The following is a 26412-nucleotide window of genomic DNA, read 5'->3' as shown; positions in this document are numbered from 1 at the left end:
CAAAGGAAAATACAACCGTTCACTGGCTATGACGCACATGTAGTTAGGTAGAGAGGGAGCATGTGTGTTAGTGTATGTGTGTGTATTTCATAGAAAATGAAATAGAAAGACAGACTGAAGCACGGAATGAGACAGGGAGCATGAGAAAGGGGAGGGGCCAAGAAAGAAGAAGGATGAGGGATCGCGAAAATGCATTCACACAGTAATAAATAGAAGAGACGTTCCATGAAGAGCATGCACGGAGAACCGAAAATGGCTGTAGCCTCCCTTACTTTAAACATTTACTGTTACTCCAAAAGTTCTCAATCAGGATTATACTAGTTTTTCTCCATGTTACTGCTCAGTGAAATCTCGTACTATCCAAGCTTATATATTGTAGAGGGACTGTGACATGGTAATGTGGCTCGATTGGGGTAAAGTTTGAAATCAAGGAGACTTATTCTACTCTGATACCACCTAGAGATGTTCACCTGTTCTGTCACGCACATAAAAAAGTGCCGTAACGAGGGAGATTTCCCTCGTATTATGTGTAATGTGGATGACGCTGTGAATCACCCAGATACATGCATATGTCTGAGTGGTGCATTCATAATTTATCTATTCAATAGGAGTACTTCATCACTAGATGGTGAAGGGAAGTAGATACACGCAACATACCTGTGAAAATGGAAGTGAAAGTGACAGTAATGCGACCATCCAAATCATGCTTTAATTTGCATTCAGTAATGGTCGCCTAAATCTTTATTGGTTTGATGGATAATCCGTTGGTCTCCATTCATCATGTCACGATGCATTTTTGAATGAAAACGAACTTTTGATACAAAGGAGTAATTTCCAAGTTATATTTACGAACATGTATTACATGATTATGACCGCACACTTAGCCGTTTTGCCAGTCCAAATTACATCAAAGATTTGTTTTTTCGCGCGGCAAACGCAGTAGCTGACCAGATAAAGCATCCTTCAAACAGGTTATTCACATTCTCTTAATAGAAAGCTTATACAGACCCTTGTAACTAAGTTGTGACGAGGTTGTCTCAACGTTGGTTTCGTCGTCGCTTTCTTCCTTAACAGGTGGTTTCGTGCCCGTCGATCACCTGACGGTCGTCGACAAACCCATCCTGATCGCCAAGGCCGCCTTCCTCTCCGTGTCCGTCCTCAGCGTACTCGGCATCATTCTCGCCGTCATCTTCCTCGCCTTCAACGTGAAGTACAGAAAGACGAAGTATGTCACACTTTCGTGTACTCTGAAGTCTAAGGCTCATGGCACCTCAATCATGTATTCAAACTCATGGCCATATTTTCCCTGACTACCTATTAACGAGATATTCCATTACCACCCGCATTGGACTAGAGGCTTTATTCGCATCTGTATCCATAATTCATTTAGCCTCAGATCCCTTTAAGGTCCCCAATCTTCGAAAGCAACAGCAGATTACTAACGTAGTCAAACTTTGTGAATGCTTAGATAACTAAAGTTATTCTTAACCGTCAGAAATCTCGCCCGAGGCTGAAACGAAAGAGGATCAATTAATGTAACCAGGCTAGAGTGCAGGTTTGATGTATTTTTAATGCTGGTCCTGCTGGTAGGGACACGTGCTATGGACAACTCGCTGCTAGGTTCCATCGATAATTATTATAACCATCCTAATCAGTATTTATGAGGTAACGGGGCTTTTCATCACTTCTCGTGGTTACCATAGTTACGATTTGTTTTAGGTCTGCTGAGAAAACATATCCGTAGCTTTGAGTGCCGTAGATATAACCTGCGTGCAACGTAGCCCCTAAAAACCTAGTCAAGATCACACATGTTCGTGTAAAGTTTCACTGAATTGTAATGTAACTCTGGAATTTGAAGGAAAACATCTTATTCTCCTAGACCACGTAGAATAACAGCATCTGTTACCACCGTTGACGATATCTCGGCGTAAGCGCTCAGTTCCCATTGTGGACAGAGAAATTGCAACGTGGTTATACGATGGTCAGACGCGATGTTGCCGTTTTAGCTTCCTTCACGGATTACCAACAAGATAAATCATGTTTTCATAGTTTGATGAATCATGGACAAATCACTGAGTGCTTGATCTCTGGAAAACCTTGTAAGGTGTATAAACACTTCGATTAAATTTCATTATAATGATAATGACAATGATAATAACAATGATAATAATAAGAAATGATAACAGTGATAGTAATAATCATCATAACATGGTCTCCTTTAGCCCGGGTAGCCTCTTCAATGTTGCCACTGTCCTACCAAAGGGCTTTTCAATTGTTGTATTGTCTCTCTGTTGACCCCAAAAGTTATGGTGACTGTGATTACCGTAGCAGCACTCTGTGCTTTCTGCTCGTTTCCATGGTGATGGAACACGTTACATGTATGTAATCGAGCCTGTTAGATAGCAGGGTGCTTTCCTGAAATCCAAGGAGGCAATGATTCTTATTAGGTGCACTTGTCATTGTGTGCCCAAGCTATCGCAGTGATATAATTCTTCTTGCTGTTCTGATAGGTACTTCGCTTTAAAAAATAAATATGATTCCTGCGTGCGGTCGTCTACCCGTTCTGACGGTCGCCTTAAATGAGGGAGTGAATTACGTGGTGATTATCACCGTCATTTTTCTTAATATTTAAAGAAATGGGGATAGCATAACACTTTTGATAGTTCCCTGGAAGGTACTGATGTAGGGTAAAAGACTTACAAATCGGCAACTTGCCATAATTATTGCCTACTGACACAGATATAAATCGACGATAAGAAATAATGAGAGAAAGATAAAGACGTGTTGTTAGTCACTCGACGGTCGTTTCATACAAAATGAAAATGATAGAGTTCCTTGTAGAGTCAGTCATGTCATTAGATTTGGCTCACCTAACAGTTTATGGGTGTTAAAGACGTGAACCCCTTTGCATGCGTATACGCTGATCAGTCAGTATGTATTATTCACACACAAAATGGCTTCATTGCAGTCGAGCGAAAACAACTCTCTCCGTGTCCCTGGTCATAAGTGCTTATAGTTCATTTCTTTACGTAACTGTTCGGTACCTAAAAATGCAAAGAAGAAAGATATCATGGTACAGTCCCGGGAATGTTATCTCGGGATACTATTGGGTCTGTCCCGAGACAGTTTCGGATCTCATGCTTAGAATACCGAAGGATCTCGTCTATGAAACGAACCAAAGTGTGACAACGATCAAATAATTGGTTAATTCTTCGTCTCGTTATTGCTCCGTTCTCTCCCATAGACAACCAGGATGCCCTCTTAAGTCAATTCTAATGTCTTTCATATATGAGTCATAAGTAAAGCAATTGCTTTACTGTAGTGGTATTTTTACTCAATGTATTCAAATACTTGTGGCTAGCAGATGTTGAGGCGTTTGCTCTCTTGTCCAATCCATCCCATTTTCGCCAGTTATTTCAAGTATAATAATAAAGAAATTACACATAACCTATAACTTATTCTGAATCTTTTAGTTGCTCAAACATGGAGGGCAAAAACGTTTAAGTAAGGAAAATTAGTTTCGTGATTGCCCTTGAAATGGGCAGATCTAGGACGGCAAGGAATATATTCAAATATCTTTTAGCTATTCATTTCACATGTTTCTATTAGATAATATGCTCTAATCATGTTAATGCTTTCGAATCTAGTTTGCATGCCTTACTTGTTGCTATGTCGGTCAAGCCGCGGACAAGTTTTCTGTTGTCAGAAACAACTTTTTTAGTATACTAGTAACTACTAATATTCAGTTGTCACGATACAGAGTAGTAAGCTTTACTGGAGTAAACCTTATTTCTCTTTCGAAATCTCCTGAACGTTTTGCAATGGCATATTGTTCGTTTTTAGAGGCAGTCATGAATATCAAGTAACAGCTTGTTGAGGTACTCCCCTGCTATATGCTTTTCTCAAAATGAAACTTTGTTACAAATCCATCTTCAATATTATGACATGATACGTATATATATATTCTATATAAGTGTAATTTTGCTGCGTAAGATCATCACGCATAGTTATACTTTTGCTGTGTTTCTTTAAAAATACAAATCTAATTAAATAAGTCTCTCCTATCTGGAAAATGATGCTTACTGTCGTGTTCACATTTTATGCATGTATCCACATCAAAGGTCATTTCCTGATCGCTGGTGCGCGCAACTGAATTCCACGTAATGACGTCTATTCGGTAGGAGCAGGTTGAATATTCGACCTGATCACAAGCATATTCGAATTGTATGCCTACAACAGAGGTTGTTCCTAACAACCGGGAAGCTTTCCCGAGGTTTCTCCGCAAAACAAACTAGACTTCATGAAGGAAAAAGTGAATGAATAGATGCCAGGTTATCGAGGGAAGCGTTTGATAGGCTAGTTTTTCAGGGGATGATGTTCGTTATGACGAATGTTCGTTAATCCAAAAATGAAAGAAAGTTTGTTATTCCGAAGGTTCGTCATTCTGAAAATGTAAAGACGGTGCGTACTAACAAACCTTCGGAATAACGAATCCTCGGAATATAAACGAACTGTAATCAGTTTTATGTATGCAACTGTATAAATGATTATATTTGAAATTGTTGTTGTTGTTGTTGTTCATTTTCCATCTGTGAAGATGGCTGGATAGCCCATATTCAGCTACACTAAGCTGGTCTTCCATGGGGTCCAGTTGGATGTGGGGTAGGACCACTTCACCGGGTTAGACACCCTGCTCTTTGCGATAAATGAATGAAGCGGGATCTTTTACGTACATGAGCTGTGACTCTCTCATACACGGAACCTCCATTTTATGTCCTATCCGAGGGAAATATGGTAGTAAACTGGCCTACTTGAGAATCTTACAAAACGACCTGTTGTTATTTTCAAATAACTATCAGCGAGAAACCCTTTCACTTACCCACGCTTAGATACATCAAGCTATCAAGTCCGAACCTTAACAACATTCTGGTGGTTGGCTGCATGTTGGTCTACACTGCCATCCTCTTCATGGGGCTGGACGGGGAGAAAGTGTCCGAGGCCAGCTTCGCTCCTCTCTGCACGGTAAGACCCTGTAGTTATTGTCACAGTGCGAATCCACACCGTGCTCAACTTGGTGAACAGAGTAAAATCACACGAACAACATTGTATACGGATGGGATAGGAGTCGTCAGAAGGTTCAAAAATCTTGGAGAAATACGTGAGAGTTATAATGAATTCATTCATATTCATTCTGGCAACTCAGCCAACCACTATATTCTACCCTGTTTTATATATTCTTTAAAGTTATCTCGCCTAGATACACCATTAACTGTCGTTAATGAATTACAGAATGCTCCATTGTGCTAATGTAATTGAATACCTACATCAAGCTAATACGAGTAATCCAGACCGGATCCAAAAATGTGCTTGTCTGTCATATGTGAAACGACGTGTGAGACGTGGTGCGCGGTGATTGTGATTACAAATGAAATGGTACAAAAGATTGGAGAAGCTTATGCAAATTTTTACTGGTAGATGTTCACAGCGCTTAGTTTGCGTGGAACGATGAGACTGAGAATGTCTTTGGTGAAAACGATCACCAGTAATGTTTTGAAGGAAGCAAGATGCTCAGATAGAGTATGTAATCAGATTTTGACTGTCTGTATCTTGTAATGTATTTGATTTGAGACTTGTGCGATGATGATGATGATGATGATGATGATGATGATGATGATGATGATGATGATGATGATAATGATGATGGAGGCAGTGTAATGGTTAAGATTCCCATCTGGTTTGCATGTTTGGGTATTAATGGTGCTCATAGATAGTATAGAGTCTCCTCATCGTTAATCCATGAAGTCATAAAGAAATAGCAAAGATGAAGCGTTCACTGGTGCTGGTTGCCAGATGTTAGAAAAGACAATACAATTCCGTCACATGTGTGTGATGGACAGGACATAATTGAGATACACTGTATGGTAAACCGTTTGAGGAATACGACAGGAGTGTTCTAAACGTGCATCAATTCCGGAAAGCCTTCGTTGTGAAAAGGCATGTACAATATAAAAATGTTGTATCTGAATACTTAAAGGGAAATTCCAGACGATATTCATAATTTCACATCATGTAGTATCAACAGCTCCATGTATAGATTTGTGGAATTTGGTTCTTGAGCAGAGAAACAATACTTTGAAAAACAAACAAAATGTTTGACGTTTTTTGTATTCGTGAGCTATTCGTAGGGATTCGCAGAGATACGCTGGAGATTTTGGACATGTTTAAAAAAAAATCGGCTCCAGTGTATCTCTGCGAATCCCTACGAATAGCTAATGAATACAAAGAACGCCAAGCATGTTACGAACTATTCTAGTATCACCAACGGATGTGAACATATCTTCAAATTTTCAAATTTGTTGGACATTCGTTGGGCATTCGTTGGGCATTCGCTGTAGTGTGACGGGGCCTTGAGCCCCAACTCATGCATTCTAATGGTGACTCTGCCATGTCATCATCCTTGTTCATTGCAATTTGCTATAAATTTCGAAAATATCCTTATTCTTCATCCCAGTTATCGTAAATTTTGAAACTCTGTCCTCAGTAACTAATTTATGGTTGTTCAAATGTAAAACTCTGAAAATCATCCGGAGGTCTCCTTTAAAGTGAGCAAAATTACACAACCATAATGGGAGTAGCACACATTGTTTGTGAGATTTATTTGCTCAGCGACACAATCAAGATGCAAGAGAAAAAGAAACCATGCTGCATGCAAGAATGCAGATCCAACACTGGCTGTCGGGGCGGAAGCTCGGTGGTCAGGATCAGACGTTGTAGGTTCGCATCCTGCCCGAGTATGTATGCCCATGTTGTTTTTTTAAATCGTGGCTACTAAACTATACTAAACACTGGTAAATTCGGCACTTATCTACGTCGATGGAGGGCAATTTGTCAATTAGTTGCAATATCAACACCGCGCGTGATTGATTATCAAAATGGATGTTATAAGTAAACCGAGGCACTGGAGAATTTAGTAACCAAAGAGTTGAAAATGCACGGATGAATATGACTATAATTTACCGTACTGGAAGATATAAATAATGGATATACTGGTATAACCTGAGGCTTCTATACACGCTTGACATGATTGAGCGAGGAGGGGGGAGGGGGAAGGGGGAGGAGTAGAGAAGCGGGTAACAGCCGCCTTCCATCATTCGACTCTTCATCTGAGGTTTGCACGGACAAGGCTGGAGACCTGCAATATATGGTGCAGATAGCCATGTTATAGTGGAGGAGATTCCTTGTCGCACTTTATTCCTGGGTAAAACATAGTCAAATAGTATTTCCGAAAAGCTACTGTGATTGCGCGGTGATTACAATACATGATACGGACAGATTGAAACAAAAGAACGATTTTCTCTCACAGGCAAGGTACTCACGACATGCAATATAGACGCTCCTGTATTGTTGTTATTGCTATATATTTCCGCTAAGGGTAGGGCGTTTTTGTCGACGAACATAATAAATAGAATAAAAGGGTTCGACCCGAACAGTCTGGTCAGTTTTGTTAGCTTCAGTTTAACGCTAGACTTATATGTACATAGACATTCGGAGAGACATGCATTTTCACTCAGTGGCTCGAATAGAAACTGATTTGAAAGCGGATGAGAAAAATACGTGGGTTTTTTTTTTCCCCAGATGCCTTTTTCAAACAAGAATTTTCTAGGAAGTGAAAGCAGCGTTCCAATCAAAATGAATGCAATGGTTTTCTTCTTTTTTCCTTTTTTTTTTTGCCGTCTGCAAGTCGTAAAACGGTCGTTTGTGTTCGCCTGAATCTCTCCCAAGAATGAAAGGAAGAAAATTGAAGTGGAAAAAACATCATGCAAATGGATCGAGCGTCTCATTGTACTTCTTCTCCTCTTTGTCAAGGTCGAGGGCATTATTATCTCGCTTTAGACACACGCTGAGCTCAAGGTCGAGTGACCCTGGCAGGAATAGGTGAACTGACGCTAATGTACCGCATGGTCAGAAGTGATCATCATTTACAAGCGCATACACATCAAGAGGTTGCATATATCATAGAACTTAGCTCCATGCATATATGGATTGGTCTCTGTATCTACCCTGTAGGAGGACAGCATGGGCGCTGCGGCAAGAGTTGGGGGAATATCTCTCTCTCCCTCTCTCCCTTTCTCTCTCTCTCTCTCTCTCTCTCTCTCTCTCTCACTATTTTGCTTTATTTGATTGTTTGGGGGTGAAGAAAGGAGAGGGGAATTTTGCTTTCATGTCAAGTTCTCTTTATATCTTCTCTTCTTCTTTTTTTTTTTTTTTTTTGGGGGGGGACACTCATCACGTTACAATGTCATTTTCATCTCTCTCACTCTTTAGTCCACTTTATTTCTGGCTAAACGCCCAGCAGATGCAGAATGATGCTGTGGTCGAAATTTAATTCCATACTGAATAATGGATTCTGATAAGATGTAAAAGTAAAATGTCTATGTCTCTTTCTTTACAACTCACATTATGTGTGTAACTAGTGCTCTCAGGTTTACGTCCATTTTCCTTTATTCATAACTGATTATGTGTGTGTGTGTGTGTGTGTGTGTTTGCGTGTGTATGATATGTATATATGTTTGTATGTATGTATGTATGTATGTATGTATGGTATGCCGAAAAAGAGCTTTGAATCCGTAGATATTCATGTATACATACACTCGTGCATAAATTCACCTTCGTTAAATCTGAGTGAGTTTTCTTTGTGAACATCTATTATATGATAACATGAGTGTTTACCTATATCAAAAACATTCATAAACATTTAGCAGATGCATTTCTTGTCTGTGGTTTTGCGTTATGTAATGATATATCTTTGTGAAATAATCAAAAACACTGATTTTCCACAGATCCGTGTGTCATTCCTCGCCCTTGGGTTCTCTCTGGCGTTTGGTTCCATGTTCGTGAAAACCTACCGAGTCTATCACATCATCACCCATGCTACGAGCAGGGTTATTAAGCGCAAGGTAAGGTTATCACACGGCATCACTGTCGATTTTTTATACCTGGATTTTCTTAATTAATATAATTTTTGCCAGCTTTGACTCTAATTTCAGAAACCCCCCCTCCCCCCCCCAAAAAAATAATAATAATAATCCGATTAGTTGTGTATGTCAGTGTAGTGGAATTTTTTGTTGTAATACTAATTGTGCGCTCGATTCTTTTTTCGTTATTCAATCTCTCTAATGTCCAGCTGTTGCATGTAAAGATTTTAGACGAGAAATTTGTTATGTGGATGCAATTGCTAGTAATGTCCTATAAATACATTAGATGGATGGCATACATTAAGGCTATTAAAGCCGTCATTTCCAATTCACAGTGTGTTCTTTCTGACAAATCTCCTTTTCATGGATGTCATTCGTCATGATTTTCGTGAAACTGAAGTTGTGGTTAAGGATTTTAATTCGTATTTTTTTGGTGCTCATACAGTCGCATATCCTATTTTACGAAGTCCAATTTGTTTCCAAAAAAACGTTCTTTCTTTACTTCGTTGAAATAAGAAAGGATATTCATTTTTTTTTCTGTTACAGATACTAATTCCTGAAATGAAGTGTTTTTTAAGAAGTTATCAAACACAATCAAACGTTAGAAGCTCTCTCATTATACATAAACGCACATGCACACGCACATTATAGTCTCAGTGTTTTACGTGTGTTGTACATAGAATGCATTTTTCAATCAAAAGATCGAACGACATTTGTTTCTGTTTGAAATCTTAAAGCTACCATATATACCATAACACACACGCATACGCACACAAACACATTCAAAGTCTCAGTGCTTTTTGTGTGTTGTCCATTAGTTTTCTCAATCAAAAGACCGAGCGATATATTTTGTTTCTATTTGAAACCTTAAAGCTACCATATACAGATTATTGTTGTAGTTGTTGTTGCTGTTGTCGTCGTTTCGTTTTCTTATTGTTTGTTTTTGGTGTTTGTTTGTTTTTTGTTTTTTGTTTACTTGCCAATGTAGAATGCAAGAAAAAAGTCATGACCTTCAACGTGCTTTTTACCTTTCTACAGCCTTTCCACACTTTAACGTTTACATTTCTCGGAATATTGATAGTCATCAATTATTCGTAAGTAAGGTTGAACTTCAGTGACCTTCTCCGTGGTGTTGTTTCCATGGATTGTTCTTACTCTCAGCCCTCTGCTCAGCGAAGCAAGTAACTCTAACTGAATGAAACTATCTCAATTCGGGAGTCAAACTGTCATAATGCACTCGACGATGTGATAGAGATATGCTCTTTCACAATATCTGCAATTCAAATGCGTACAATAATCTTCTGGTGCTATTGATAGTGTAACTGTATCATCAAAAGCCTACCGTTGAGATAAAGAAATGATGCAATTCTTTATTCCTGTAATTCATAACAAGTAGACCTACAGATGTAAGTCAGAAGATAATGAGAATCACTAACACATTAAATTGCTTCATTGAAGAACCGATATCAGTGACGCTAAAATTCTTTTATCATGGATTTTTAATCCCTGAGGAGGGTGCATGCTCTAGAGCGCTGAGTTGATAGCCTTGGCTAAGAAAGCGAATGAAGACTGAAAACGGAAGACGGTCTGTAGATGAAGAGCTTGATGGGGGTGGGGCGACTTTTGAATGATAAATGCTTTCCATTTAGAAGCGAAATTGGCCTGCCCGATGACATTTCACGTCTTGCGCTCCTGCTAAACATTCGGTTAATGAAATGACGATATTTCATGCATGCTTACGCGGCCATAGCACGGCATTTTACGGCGGACGCAGTTTGGCAGGCTGCGTAACGTGCGTCCATGCACGCATTGAAAAAGAAAATAAGCCAAACTGGAGAACTTCCATCTTTACATGTGGGCCATTATTTCTGGCTTGCCTGGGAGAAGTGGCTTGGTTTACGTTTTGGGTACAGACTTTCAGGTACACACAGGTTCGCAAGAATACATCTATAAGATAGAAACGAAGGAAGAATAAAACCGAAGAGGAAAAGTACACATCATGTAACACACACACACACACACACACACACACACACACATACATACATACATACGTACACACATAATAATTATGCAAATTGCCATGGCAACAACGAAAATGTCACGCTGGATTTCCCCTCTTACTAATTCTGACCGTCTGTCTGCATTTGTTCATTAATTCAGAGTTTCAGGGCACTCATTTCTGTTGGTTTTGTTTCATAGGAACTTCTATTTTGAGCCATTCCAGTTATTCCTCTTTCACTCTCTTAAATCCATCGTATGAATTTATCCATACCATTATCATATAGTCACTCATTTTCTGATGAAATCGTAAAAACTGATTTGCAACAATTTACGCTTTCCATATACGTGAAAAAATTGGAATGAAATTGTGCGATTTGCAGCAATTACTTTGTCTGACACTCTTCTAGATGATAATGAGTTGATACTATCTTTATCAAAGTGGCCGACATTTGTGATTTATCTTGTATAACTGTATCTTTTTCGGCTACTATAAATGCATTTAACCTATTCGTCCGGTTGTGATTACACCTATATAGTTCCTCTTTCTTATCGCTTATGTTTATGACTTTTTAACGCAATATACCAGTGGTTTTTAAATATCGCAGTGAAGTTCGTTCCTGGGGGTAAAGTTTTCTCAGGGCTTCTCCAGCATAGCAACAACCAATGGGTGCGATGTGGGTTCTAGGTATTGATTTAAAGGTATCAGGTGCATTGCAAAGCTCGTAACTGGGGTGACACGACATTTGCTCCTGCGACAGTTGCTCCGGTCTTATTTTCTCCAAGGACTTAGGGTTAGGGTTGTGATATAGAGTTATAGGTTTGGTTTGATGTGGAATAAGAATTAGGGTTAAGGTTATGTTTGTGAGTAGAATTAATGTTTGGTTTTTGATTGCGTGCAGATATTTATGTGCGCATTTGTCTAAGGAATAAATGTCACTGAATCAGTAACTGGTCCACAGACTGAAATGTTCGTCGTCCATGAAATTCGTTGGGTAAGCTGCATATGTCATCTTCGATATCGTAGCAAGCTCAAAGTTAGTGTTGATGTTGTTGTTGCCATTCACTCCTTCAGATGCTCCACGAGTCGACCTTGTTCCTGATGATCGGAGTTCTCCTCCTCCTTGACGTCATCCTCATTGCATTGTGGGTAATATTTGACCCCATGCTTCGCATAGAAAAACGTCTTCCTGTCGAGGTAAGGGCGCCCTCCCATCTTGACTCAAGTCTTGGGCACATATTTTCAAGGAAAGATTGTTTAACTCATAGGCATTGTTGATAGTGCGGCGAAATCAGTTCATACATAAGATTCAGAGTATGAAGATTTATCGAATTTAAAAGGAAGTAAAACCTCTTTGAATAAGAGGGACCAAACGAAAAAGGAACGAGAGAGAGAGAAAGAGAGAGAAAGGAAGACAAAAAAAAAGAAGAATGAACATAGACTACAACAAAAAGGCAATCGGAAACTAGAGAGTGAAATGGAATATGTTGTTGTTTCACAAAAAATTGAATTACAGAGATCAGTAATGTACTGATGTGTAGTACCTTTTGCTGCTGGATAGAAATATTGAACTGAACTGAACTGAATTGAATTGAATCGAACTAAATTGAATCAAATTGAACTGAATAGAATTAAACTGAACTGAATAAAATTGAATTGAACTGAGCTGAAGTGAATGTAATTGAATTGAATTGAACTGAATTGAATTGAATCGAATTGAATTGAACTGAACTGAGTTGAATTGAATTGAATAGCATTGAATTGAACTGAATTGAATTGAATCAAATTAAATTGAATTAAATTGAATTGAATTGAATTGAATTGAATTACAGAGATCAGTTCATTAATATGTACTGATGTGTATTACCTTTTGTTATTGGATGGAAATAAAGCACAATTGAATCGAATTGAACTGAACTGAACTGAATTGAATTGGACTAAATTAGACTGAATAGGATTGCATTGTATTGAACTGAACTGAGCTGAATTGAATTGAATTGAATTAAATCGAATCGAATCGAATCGAATTGAATTGAATTGAATTGAATTGAATTGAATTGAATTGAATTGAATTGAACTGAACTGAACTGGACTGGACTGAACTGAACTTAATTGAACTGAATCGAATCGAATCGAATTGAATTGAATTGAACTGAACTGAAATAAGCTTAATTGAATTGAATCGAATTGAATTGAATTGAATTGAATTTAACTGAATGTCATCACTTAAGATCTTTCCATCTCACATTACAAACGACAGGTGTCCGAGTCTGGTTCGGTAGCGTACGCACCCATCATGGAGGAATGTACGTCGCAGCACCAGAGCAAATGGTTGGTGGCGCTCTACGCCTACAAGGGGCTCCTGCTCCTCTTCGGTGTGTTCCTCGCCTGGGAGACGCGCAACGTGAAGATTCCCGCCCTCAACGACTCGCACTACATCGCCGTCTGCGTTTACAACGTCGTGATCATGAGCGTGCTCGCCGTGGTGGTCAACAACTGGGTCATCCAGGGCAACCACCGCACGATGTCTTTCATGCTGGTGTCGCTCTGTATCTTTATCACCACCACCGCCACGCTGTGCCTTCTCTTCGTGCCAAAAGTGAGGTTCCCTCTTATTGTTGTTCCTTTTTAAGTGTAGACACTAGTTTAGAAATTCATGCAAGAACAATGAAAAAGTCAACTCTCAATAAGCCCTCATGCATAGACTAGGTGCGCGCGTGGAGTACGGTCAGCATCCTCTGTAATAGGTCTGAATACCTGGATGTCCCATTACTCGCAGGGCCAGTGATGCAATGTGAAACACTCACTTTCGGATTGATCGGATCAGGTTTCGAATGATCAATTATTCAAAAACGTTGACGCTGTTGTTGGTGCAACTGGATGTTATTCACGAAATTATAGTAATTCTTTTTTTCACATGTGGAATTGACTTCTCGTTTCATATTAGTGTATGTTTCAAATCCTCTCGTCCAGGATCAGCTGCCTACATTAGCAATGGTGTCCGGCGTTCCACGATGACACTGCATCTCGATGTAGCTCGCTCTTTATATTTCAATTATTTCTACGATCATCAGATATTCACTTTGAGGGCTTATTGAGATTTTAGTTCGGCTCATGGTATATTGTGCACATAACCTATAGGCCTACTTACCTGTGTTTACATCATGTTTGATAACACGCTAATTCATCATGATTGATACCAGCAGGCCGTAATGGTGCCTGGTAAAATGTATACCCAAATGTATTCCTTTTTGCCTCTAGCTACATGGTCGCATTCCTTTCCTTATCCTATTCTCTAGGGAAAAAAAAAACCAACAACAAACGAACAAAAAGAAAAAAGTCTAGACTGGCTTATAGCAAACACTGCCTCCACAATTTTGTTCTGCCCGTACACCTGTAGAGCATAGAGGCCTATAAGGGCCTCGACAAACGACCCTGACCAGCTGGTGTGGTTTGTCCGTGTCATTCAGTTACAGCACGGCGAATTTACACAAATCGTCAAGTATCGTGTAAGCAAGCACTCCATCCATGTGGGTGCGTCGGTTTTCACACAGTGCGTGCAAAATCGATCGTCTCGAGATCTACTTTAACTCTTCTGGCGTTGCGCCAATGACGTCAAGTGATCAAAATTCACTAATCTGGCACTGACTGAAATCAGTCTTTTTCGATATTATACATCAGCTTATATTCATCTATTCCATCTAGATTGCTTTAAATTCTGCTGCAATGAATGATATACAAACAAAAATGTTCACAATGAAGAAAAACATAGCAGAAGGCAAAATTTAATGCAGGTAAATAACTCGCGTTCTCGAAACGAAAAATATCAAATACCGTGTACGTGATTTAAAAGAGAGAGAGAAAAGGTAGAATAGAAAAACACACAATGTAACTAATACGGTTCTTTTCTTTCTTGCTTTATCGATCATCTTTGCCCTTATTTGATCAACATTATGACTCACCTTATCAGTATTATTAGTATCATTATCATTTCCGAGAATTATCCTTGTTAGCCCCTTTCCTACGAGAGTTTGAAATCTTCTCAGACTCTGGGTAGTTTCCATCAGATATCCGTAAGCAGTGAGTATAATGGTGCTTACGGATCATCGCATGACTAATATCATCTTGAATCATTCCATTGATTAATTTATTCCAGCTTCATGCTATCCGAATAAGCGTCAGCAGCGATCCTGTGACGAGATCAGTGGGGTTAGAGGTCAAAGGTCGGACTCGCCGCTTCGTCATGGACGAGTCTACGGAGCTGAAGGAAAGCATCTACCGAGCCGAGATTCATATACGAGCCTTCCGCAGGGAGAAACGCAAGGTGCGTGCGCGCGCAGATGCACACTCTCTGTGCGTGTATATGTGTGTAATGTTTAGGTAAAGGGTGTGTGTGGGTGTCTGTGTCTGCCGTGTGTATCGAACAGGTGGTGATGACGTATAGCGCAACATATTTCCTTCAGACAATAGGACAAACTATTAATGTCATTAAGGCAGAACATGATGGAGAGGGATCATCCATTATAGTCTACGATTATGAAAATGCATGCGCCACTGCACGACATATGTATTTTAGTGATCACACGGTGACGAATGATTCAAGACATTAAGCCATATTAGTATCACAATGATTCAAGCCTTAAAGTTCTTGTGTCATTTTTGCAAGCCTGAAACTTAGATTCCTTCAATCATATTGAAATAATAAATTGGAAACTTCTTTAAGATGAAGGGGAAACAGTATTATAGATTTACAGTGAATCTATTCGAACCGGGAGATAAATGCAACCATTATTCTCAGTACAACAGGAAAGCGTTTACTCGAGGGACGTGGGGTTCGTGTTTCGTATTTTTAGTTTAAAAAAAAAAACAACCTCTAAAGTGTGCTACTGTAAAATTTCATACAAGGGGGAAGGAGGCATCATTCTTCAACCATGCACAATTTCGTGACGTTTGCAAAAGGGGCATACGACCTTTAATACCCCAAAGGGTACCCTACCACACTTTGTAAATGTTTGTAGTCAATTTGATATTAGCAGTAGATATGGGTAGCATGACAAAAATAACGTTTAGATTTATTTGACATGTCTGTAAGGGTTCCATGACATTTGCACCTGCGACAATTGCTCCCATTAAATATCTGCACGCTAAGACAAACATAAATTCTGCCCAGAAACATAACCCTAACCCTGACCCTAATTCCCACATTAAACTGGACCTAAAATCCTATCACAGCCCTAACCCTACCCCTAAGTCCTAGGAAAAAGTAACACCGGAGCAATTGTTGCAGGAGCAAATGTCGTGTCACCATTTGTAAGGCACTCTAAATCTGGAGTTAATTAATCTTCAAGCTGATAACTCCAAATTTGCATTTTTATTTCCATCCAGCTTGATTCCAAGATAGCGGAGCTAGAAGGCATCCTGAAGATGCTAGAGCGGGAAGAACAATACCGCCTCGGGAAGATGAGTGAGTACGATCTCGACTCGACGGGACGGGAGCACGAGCTCCAAATGTTGCTCCATCTTCCAGAGACGCCCATCGACAACGAGGAGTCGTGCGCCGTTAACCGCTTCGAACACGAGTACAAGCGCATGGTAACGGGAAACTTGGGCGCGGTAGGTCGGAGAAGCAGTGGGTATGACGCGAAGAGCAGGCTGGGAAGCACCGAGCCGCGCCGAAGGACTTCCGTTTTGCCCTTCCGGAGCGTGGCCTCGGAGAACAGCTTCCATCACACGCCGCTGATGGCGCGCTTTAGCACCGACACGGACGAAACGAACTCCGATATTTGCCCCGATCTGGATACAGAAAAGAGCACGGTGTTGGAAAGGACGTATGGCACACTGAAGGGGTCGCGAAGTGGCGGGAGCAGCGATAGCTTGTCTTCCAAATTGAGAACGATGCAACTCCGCGATGATGGTGGTGGTGGTGGTAGTGTTAGTGGTGGTGATCATGATGCCAATAACCCTAAGGAAAAAGTGAAAGAGCAGGAGGAAGCGGAGGACAATGAAGAGGAGGACGACGATGATGAGGACTTGGTGAGAGACGAGGAAGTGGACGATGAGATTGTAGACAATGACGAGGACGATGCGGACGAGATGACCGCACTAGCTCGGCGATGGAGCGCCAGTAAATGTAGCAGCGCAGGCTTGGATGACCCAACCACATCGGAAGCCTCCGAAAAGGAAGCACTCAACCCGGACGAGCGGACACTGATCACTGAAATGCAGGACTTGCAATTACGACTTTTACAGTTAAATGGCAAGGCTAACATGATATATTATGTATGATGTACATAGCTGTATTTCCATATCTTTTTGTACAATGAAAGACTCGATTTTTGTATCATTGAAAAATTCTCATTTATATTACACCCACAGTGTATGCTACGGGTGTCGAATCCAGCTCATGACTTTGTAGATATCATGTCTCTCGGTTGCGTGTCGGTAATGTCAGAATGCCACTGTACACGTATTTAGACAGTCAAGTAATTGCGTCCGATGTGGAAATCAAATGCGAAGAGGTTTGAGTAATTTGCATAAATTTAAAGCAAAAATCCGCAGATACAGGATAGGTGGCGCCATCCATAAGTTGTATACTGCTATAGTTTATATAATGTGACGAACTTTAAAGAAAACTTCCGAAACTAAATGTGCATGGCATGCACATGCACTGGTCCTACTCTATCGAAGGATGTTAATGGAAAAATCACGACATTAGAATGAGTAATACCATTCAAGATATGCCATTTTTTCCTCTCAAATAACACTTCGCTGATTTCGATTACCACCAATTACCACCGGAAACGATACTCGTAAGATGTTTATTTAATGGTATCTTGACGTAGTGACTCTCAAAGGTTTACCAATGGTCGGCGTCATTCATTGCACCCGAGCACAAGACAGATATGACGGTACTAGACTTGCCTGAAATGGACTTCACTTTTGGCAATGTGACTCGGACAGGGCGGGTATCTGTTAATTTGCACCTTAGGGCAGATGTAAAATAAAAGAATAAAATAAAAAGACAGTCATCTTATTGTCATTACAGGTGGTATACAACCACACCCTCTTTATAATACACGGTGACAGTGGGTGATGCCCTTTGACCTTAACCGACATTCCGCGAACAAGAAACGATGAGTTCAGATGCGCTCTTTTCGAACTGCTTCTTGTGACCTGACCCGGAGTTTAGTATATGTCAAATAGTGATGATAGTCACAGTAGTAATCGTAATAATGGTAACAATAAGAATGATAATAGTAATGATTATAATGTGATGATCTAAATAATGATAATTACAATGAGGTATTCTACATTTCTGGCAGACAATGAAAAATATCACTCAAATTTGTAATGGGTGGAATTCAGCTCTTTTCCAATCAGCGTTGACTGTCCACTGCAACGGCATGCATCACAAAATGAGCTGACTAAAGTGACAAAAATGCTCAGGGATTATGTTTTTTTAATCGATTGATTTTTTTTTTAATACATGAGAGTAATGTGATGGTGAAGGCGTAACCACTGCGATGATTTACGTGTAGTTTCAGATAAATCCTACAGGATTTATCGCTTACTTTTTGGACAAACACCACCAAGATTTTCACAAGACGGTATGGTATAGAAAAATCGACAGAAAAATAACCATAACATCGTAGTTATAATAAAGTTGTCATCTAGATTGTACAGTCTTCATTGCTGCATTTGCACCCAATTTGTCAGCGTTGACTCTAGCGATGAATCAAAAACATGTCAAAAGTCTAAAAAAGGAATGCAACTGAAATTCATTTGCTGAAAAGTTAAAGAAGAATTATTTTGGTGAGATTATAACTCCATTGTTCTTGTTTTCATGTTATCGATTTACAAACAGAGAAAAATAATGCCAAGGTTCGTGAATTTTGAAGTTATGGAAAGATTACGATGATTTACGACAACAAAAGCTCGCATAAATTGACACAGGGAGGAAGAACCAAATGAACAACTCAAAATAGGCAGCGTTAAAGCTGCAACTAACTGACTGGACACTTGCTGGATGACCACTTGAATGACTTCGGACGAACAAGGCAAGACAGAAGCAATGCCACGGAAATTGTGTGATCAGTTGACTTTATTGTTGGTTGAAGTGTATCGTACTTGTGTACCTAGCGTAAATCTCTTGACTAGCTCGACTTCAAATTACAATGTGTTCATGTACATTGTACATGAACTTTGTAGTTTTTTGGCTCGTTGGATTCTGATGGGCATATTTTTACTCCAGTTATTAAATGGACTCAGTAAATGACTGTGTAGTGGGCATTCTTTCCAGTGATTCGGACCGAGTCTAAAAGCTCCACTGTTGATTTCCCTTGAGCAATGCAGACCAACTAATGACTGTTTTGTAGATTTCCTTCAGCAATTCCCACTGACTAATGGCTTTGATGTTGACATCCCTGCAGTGCGACCGACAAGACTTACTGACTCTCATGTTAACGCCCTATGGTCAATACCCAAAAATATATAAATATACACATATATACATAAGCTCTCGGCAAAGTAAACTACGTGAAGAGGGTTCCATAGAGACGGACTAATGCCGCGTGCCCTCATCACCACACACATACGCACGGACACACATCAACCACGGCTAAAACAATAAACTTCTATTCCCTTTATGAGTCTTGTTGATAGCATACGCGAATGAAAATCACTTTCTCCTCTTGTTTTTTTTTTTCTCCTTCTTGTCATGCATGTCAGACATGAAGAAGTGCTTTGCTCTCCTGTAAATATAGGCTTCGTGACGAACGTGAATTGCATTATTCACGTTATTAATACATCTGCATACTAAAGGACACAAAGTTAACGGTACAATGTAGGCGATATGTGCGACGAAAGAATAAGCAGCTCTGAATTACAAACCGCCCACGAAAACCAGACCTTTAAATACTGAAACCAACACGAACGTTTTTCTTTTTTATATATACATTCTGTTGACGACCTGTGTGTTGCATTTATTTTTCCTTGCATAATGTTGTTGATATCGTTTTTGCCTTTGTTGGTGTCTTTTTGTTATGCGTGAGACCGACACACTGACAGGTAGATTTGCACAAGGATAGACCGACAAACAAAGCCGACTGACTGATAATATACATCAACGACAGAATGAAGAAAGAGAGGAAATAGACACACATACAGTCCGACAGACTGACGACCGACTGACCATCGAACCGACACCCAAACAAACCGACAACCGACTGACCGACCGGTAACAAACAAATCAACAGACCGACAGGCCGACAGACTGACAGATTAGGGTGGAAGACGGACAAACAAAATGGCTTTCCATAATACGGCGTCTGTTATATGGAGCATTCGAACATTAACTTTGGGAGATTATTTCTATGATGTACTGTATCTCTCCCTTGTTTGTGTGTGTAATTGGTTAAACTTTGAAAGGGATTAGAACACTGGATAAATTTGTTGTTCATTTGTCATTCATTAACTATCACATAAACCGACTGACTCAGTTGAACGTGTGGGCTCCTGGCAATATTACGTAATGACAAAATTAAAATATTACATTGAGTTACAAAATAGACCGATAATTCATCACCAGCACAGACAATTTATCTTTAATTTCTGTGTCGATCGCTCAGAGATATGCATGTTATCGTGAGATTGTTTTTTATGACATTGAAATCGACTTGGTTTCTTCCATTATGGAAAACAGATAGCAGTGATTTGACCCTCTTATCAAGCGTGGCGATTTTTTATTCAAAATAGAGTACTCATGATCTTAATTTCATGTTGCAGAATGGGTATTATCACTGGCAGACGCTTTATGAATGTAAATCAATGTACAAAATGAGAGGCCATCTGCGAGTGTCGTTTAAACGACAGAATTTTGGTGATTTGTATTTTATAAACAGCATCTTTCATAAGTTAATTTTATAATGTGTATGTGTAATACTGATTTCTCATTTTCAAAAGGGAAGATCCGAGAGAGTCAAGATTCAAGACAAAATGGATTGAGGTGAATGAAGGGAAGTCTAAACAAAATGAAATGTGCAGTGACAATTTGCTCAAAACTTTGAACATTTTTTTCTCACCGTCTGAATGTCATTTGTAAGGATACTATGTCTTCGTGACGAAAACGTGACGCCATTCACGTGGGTACCTCATCGGGTCAGAACAAATTTACACTTGACAAACTGACTTGAATCGATTCCTCATTTTCATTAAGGTCCTGCATCATTAATTTTTGTCCGATTTTACAGGTATTTTCACCTGTTGCTTCATGCGTGGTCACCGTCATCATCAAAATAATAATCTTCGGGGCATAACGATGTAATTCGAAAGTACCAAAAGGAAAGAGTTTGATTAAGTTGGTTCAAAGAACATGCCCATAATTTTGGGGCCATGCGTGGGAATTCGAATAGCCTTTTGTCAAGGCCCTCTCGCTGTAATGGGCGAGCGAAGCGAGCCCAGCCGAGCGCGCATGACCCCACTCAGCTGGGCTCTCTTCACCGTGCAGCGAGAGGGCCTTGACAAAAGGCTAGAATTCGAAGGTCTGAAGTCATGCAAGTAGTGCTGAGGGAGAGTTACGGTTAAAAGCACGAAATCAACTTCGTGACTTGTCTTCTCTTTCTGGGCGATTTATGTGCGAAAAGTCAGAAGTTGCAGAATCAGTATTTGAAATGGCCATCATCTCTCTTTCTCTTGCTGTCCTTCCATCTCTTACGTCATTACTTCCGTTTTCTCTCCCCCCCCCCCACCCTCTCTCTCTCTCCCCCGCTCTTTCGTTTTTTTTCTGTCTCCCTCTCTAATACTCTTCTTGTATCTTAGATTTCTTTCCCTCTTTCTCTGCAGAGGTCTCGTTGTATCTCTATGTTCTCTTTCTCTCTCTGACGAAAAATTGCAATAATAAAATCATTTCCACTAAAGAGAACAAAATATGGATCACGAGTGATTTCTTCCGGTAGAATTTTAATCGTCTTACATACATGTATCCACAACAAGTATTGATTACACTGTATTATTTAGATGGCGATTAACAAGGAAAAATTTACACATAAAACATCGGACCAAGTTTCCTCTCACAAGCAGTACGTGACGAAGACGTCAAATTCATGCATTCCAAAGAACAATGTTTGTTTGTTTGTTCTTGTACAGCTACATTGTATAGTTTCTTTGTAAGTTTTGGGGATGGGGTTGTCTCTGTTACTGTCATACCATAGCCATGGCTCCCACTCACCCACACTCAAACGAAATATACGATACACCATTCAACTTGCTGTGGCTGAGCCGAGAGAGACCTACGCTTGATACATGTTAATTGTTTGTACGCGTACATAGCTCCATTTTGATTTAGTAACGACATCGATTCAAATCATCTCTTACTCGTCAGCTTAATTGCGAACAAACATTTCATATGATAATAGAAACATTGGTGACATAGGATTGACTGTCGGAACGTAATTCTGAAATGGTATCCTATACTTCCTTTCTTTTTTAATCCTATGACACTGAAAACCAAATAGATTTGTGCAAACGTTTTTCTCACGAGCATTACACCTACTCACACACACTATACACATCATGGAAGAGACAATCAAAAGGACAGCTGGTAAAGCGCCCTGCAGTGGCAAAAGGTAACAAGCGACATTAGTGCTAATTTCCTGTAAATGAGTCCCACAATATATCAGTCACGTGCATCCACGTTAAGTTAGAACATGTACCACGATTGCCTTGCATGTGATAGCTACTGTAGCAGTAAGTTCAATATTTCTGCTTAGAGCTGACAATGAAGTAGAGATGAAATTTCAAAGAAAAAAAACAACACATCAGCAATCAGATTTAGATTGTGGTCACTTGCATCCTTCACAAATGTGGAGCGAAATAACATTGAAGACACCCATGAATTAATACGCATCTATTTTACTCCGTGTATTAATTCACCAGCAAGAAAATAAACAATATGCCACAAATGTCAAAGGCAGCAGTGTAGTAGCTTCTACATCCCTAAAATCTTCCAACAAAGAAATGAGGCAAATTTTACTCGTGTCTTCTCGACATCGGAACACACTTTGTTAGCTCTACCATGGAGTGACAGGCAACAAAGAACTTTACAAAACTACATTGTACTAGCATTTACAATGTATACGAAAAAGGCAAGTGTGCAGCGCTTGTTTCAATTATGTCTAATGATATACCTAAACTTGTTACAATACAAAAAAGGAAAATTGATAATGACGTCATCTGTAACTCTGTACACACATTGTACATAATATATGACGTCATTTGTAACTCTGCTAGTGTACACACATTGTTCGTAACATCTACATTATGGCATGTTTTATTCAGCAAAGATGCTGAGGTTTTTCTTTTCCTTCCTCAGATATCAATCTATGATAGTGCATATTATTGTGCATAATTTTCACAATGCACGAACGTACCGATTTCAGATCACTTTAGAATACACACACTACGCAAAGAATTTCAGGGCATAACCTCCAGACACACAATCTGAGTGCACAAAAATGAACTCACTCTCACTACGGAGTATATCTCGAACAATTATGAGTTGAAGTTACATCTGGACTGCTCTAGCACCAGAATACAGACCGTTTGTTTGTATGCTTGTTGGTAGGCCTATATTTGTTTATTTTCTATGCCTGTTTGTTTGAAAGTGGCCTCTCCACTGGCCGTTTGTTGCACGAACACTCTTTTCATTTGCCTATTTTCTAGATCATCCCCTTGAAGAAGATACATATCAAATGCTCGTATTGACCACCCCTCCTCCTTACTATGTTATTTTCTCTGAATGGTTAGCTATGCTCTGCGCCTTCTCTGAACCCTGCTACAACATTGGTAGAACTAGAAGGTACAATGATAAAAGTAAGCCTTCTGGATCTGGACACTGATAATAGCTACCAGTTGGGGGAGGGAAAATAGAAACAGACAAAATATCTATAAACTGGTGCTAAAACTGCAAAAATAAGAACAAAAATTACAGATATTTATCAAGAGTTCCTAACCTGAAAATGGCTAAAGATTATACCCTCCAAATCTACGACCCCAGGAACATGTCTCATGCTTTAGACAGCACACACATACACAAGCAAACAAATAATTCTACAAAATGCCATTTGCAAAAATGCTTGATAAGGACTTAAGTGATAGATAAAATATGCACAGACGGCTGCCTCTGTCAATAATAAAATGTGCAATTACCACACGATGTTTACTACTACCCTTTTATAAATACAACTGTATCTATCCAGCAAAGCCCGCCTCAAAATTATACTATTGGCCGAACTTGAATAACTTAAAAAAGATAAAAACTCTAATAAATATTAACAAAAGCAGCATGCAAGGTTCTATGAGCAATAACAAGTATGCATACTACTCCCCATGCAACACACTCCTGTAATAGGACATTTAGGAAATGTTGGTTGTTAATAGAGCACTACTCGGCACATTTGAAAGAAGACAAATTGACTTTCTTTCGTAATATTCTGTCACTAAACCCATGCAGTCCTAGTAAACTTCAAACTAATTCGATTTAGGGATGGATTACAATCCATCTCATTTATATACTGGGAAAGTACTAAGGTAAACAATGTATATCAACGCATTACAAAGTCTGCTTTCAGTATCAGAATAATCACTTCAGGTCAATAGCACAATCAGGGTATGCAATTGTGTAACAGGGCAAAAATGAAAAAACTTGGTGAAAATGCTTTTTTTGTTGTTTGTTGTAGCTGAGTGTTCAAATTTTTATTTCATGTAAAGAAAGAGTCAAAATTTTGCATTAAACTGTGCATAAATTAGCATTTAAATTAGGGGTGTTGAATTACAGTGAAATGACTAATATATTAGAAAAATTCATTAAAAAAAAGGAGAATGTTTTTTTCATCTGATATTGCTGTTAGGTATTCCTGATAAATATCCCTTTCATTCTCCACCAGCACATAGTCATGGCATATCACAAAATATTAATGAATTTCATATTTTCACTTCTCGAAATGGATGATCAATTTTGTAGGCATTATTTTGAATTCAAATAAAACCACTTTTACATATTTTATCATATTTCACTTTTGCCAAAGAGTGAAGAGGCGAAACTTTCAGGAATAGGTAACAGACATATAGTGGCCATTATTAAAAATTTTTATGAAATTAGGGCTGGTACTTTGGAAGATATTATATTTTTCATCAAAAAATTATCTGTACAGTTTGACCTTGAATGTGCGCACAGTGTTTGGATCAATTCTCATATTTGTAAACACAGATAGAAGAATGAATGTGAGATTTATGATGACTTGAGTTGATATCCAAGCTGTGACACTCAAACAATGACATATTAAGCCAAAATACTATGTTTTTGCTTATGATATCTTTAGAAATTGAACAAGCATTGAAATATGATCACTGAACACTTATCATATGACCTTCATGCAGTATAACATGGGCGTGTATCGCACTTTTTTATGCTCAGCAATTTGTAAAAATATAAAAAAATAAGTTCCTATTGCTCAAATTTGCTAAAATTTTCACACAATAGATTTCTACATATGTACAATTCATGGTTAAAAAACAAGGATATTCAATAAGGGAAAAAGATTCTTTGAAGCAGTCAAATTAGGATATACCTCACTGAAAATACTGAAAAACGGCTGCACTTATTTTACTCAGCATTTGAAAATGGCTCAAAACTCAAAACTGGCTGAACATTTATTGGCAAACAGCGCACCATATTGTAGTGCGTCTTCAGTACTTTCAGGAAAAGCAGAAAAATAAGCTGTTTCTCCATGTATAGCTGTACAGCATGGGTTAAAAGGTCACAATGTCACAAAAATAAGCCAGCATTACACTCCTACCAGGATGGGACTTCAGACCTTATAACTTTCTCCAGCTGAAAGAACCACTGTTTTTTATTGCATGCAAGCAATGCCAGGAAAAAATCCATTAATTTGATACCAAACACATAGGGGTAGACTTAAAATATGGACCTCAAATCTTGATTTTACGTAAGTTGTAAAATGCTTTTTTTGACGCATTACGTGGGTTTTGGGGGACTTTTTGGTAACTAATCTTTAATAATTAACAGTAAATGAGAAGAAATTAGCTATTGTCTTACCACATGTGATTACTGATGTCTTAGCATGCTGCATGTGAATTTCTAAGTCAGTTGGTGCATTCTTTTAGAAATTACAATTTTTTAAAGTGAGAAAGTCATGATTGCATACCCTGATTGTGCTTATCACCCTCAGCAAGAGAAATTTCAGTATTTCTTCTGTCATCCCTCTGCAGTAGTCAAATTTATCTCCAAGTCAAACACAGCAGCAGACCATGTGTAGATTTTCTGAGCTATGTTTAGCTATAATCAGAATGAAACATTTAGAGCCAAAAAATGGTGGCATACGAGGGAATTTTGCTTTGAAACACTGGCTTGGTAGCATG

General features: G+C 39.1%; 1 protein-coding gene across 1 annotated transcript in view; it reads left to right on the top strand.

The window, feature by feature from the left end:
• Window positions 1–18217, top strand: part of LOC139733103 (gamma-aminobutyric acid type B receptor subunit 2-like) — a 144623-nt gene extending 126406 nt beyond the window's left edge. The window contains exons 10-16 of the mRNA XM_071643946.1: window positions 1075–1225; window positions 4890–5022; window positions 8841–8957; window positions 12052–12174; window positions 13238–13576; window positions 15134–15301; window positions 16363–18217. Of these exons, the coding sequence (XP_071500047.1) occupies window positions 1075–1225; window positions 4890–5022; window positions 8841–8957; window positions 12052–12174; window positions 13238–13576; window positions 15134–15301; window positions 16363–17262 (1931 nt within the window). The 3' untranslated portion in view covers window positions 17263–18217. The remainder of the gene's footprint in view (window positions 1–1074; window positions 1226–4889; window positions 5023–8840; window positions 8958–12051; window positions 12175–13237; window positions 13577–15133; window positions 15302–16362) is intronic.
• Window positions 18218–26412: the final 8195 nt, after the last annotated feature.

The sequence above is a fragment of the Diadema antillarum genome, unplaced genomic scaffold (genome assembly GCF_040938485.1).
Source record: "Diadema antillarum isolate AM-2024a unplaced genomic scaffold, OU_Dant_1.0 seq00000460_RagTag, whole genome shotgun sequence".
NCBI lineage: Eukaryota > Metazoa > Echinodermata > Echinoidea > Diadematoida > Diadematidae > Diadema > Diadema antillarum.
Note: the sequence above shows the minus strand (reverse complement) of the source record. Positions and strands in the feature narration are given on the sequence as shown.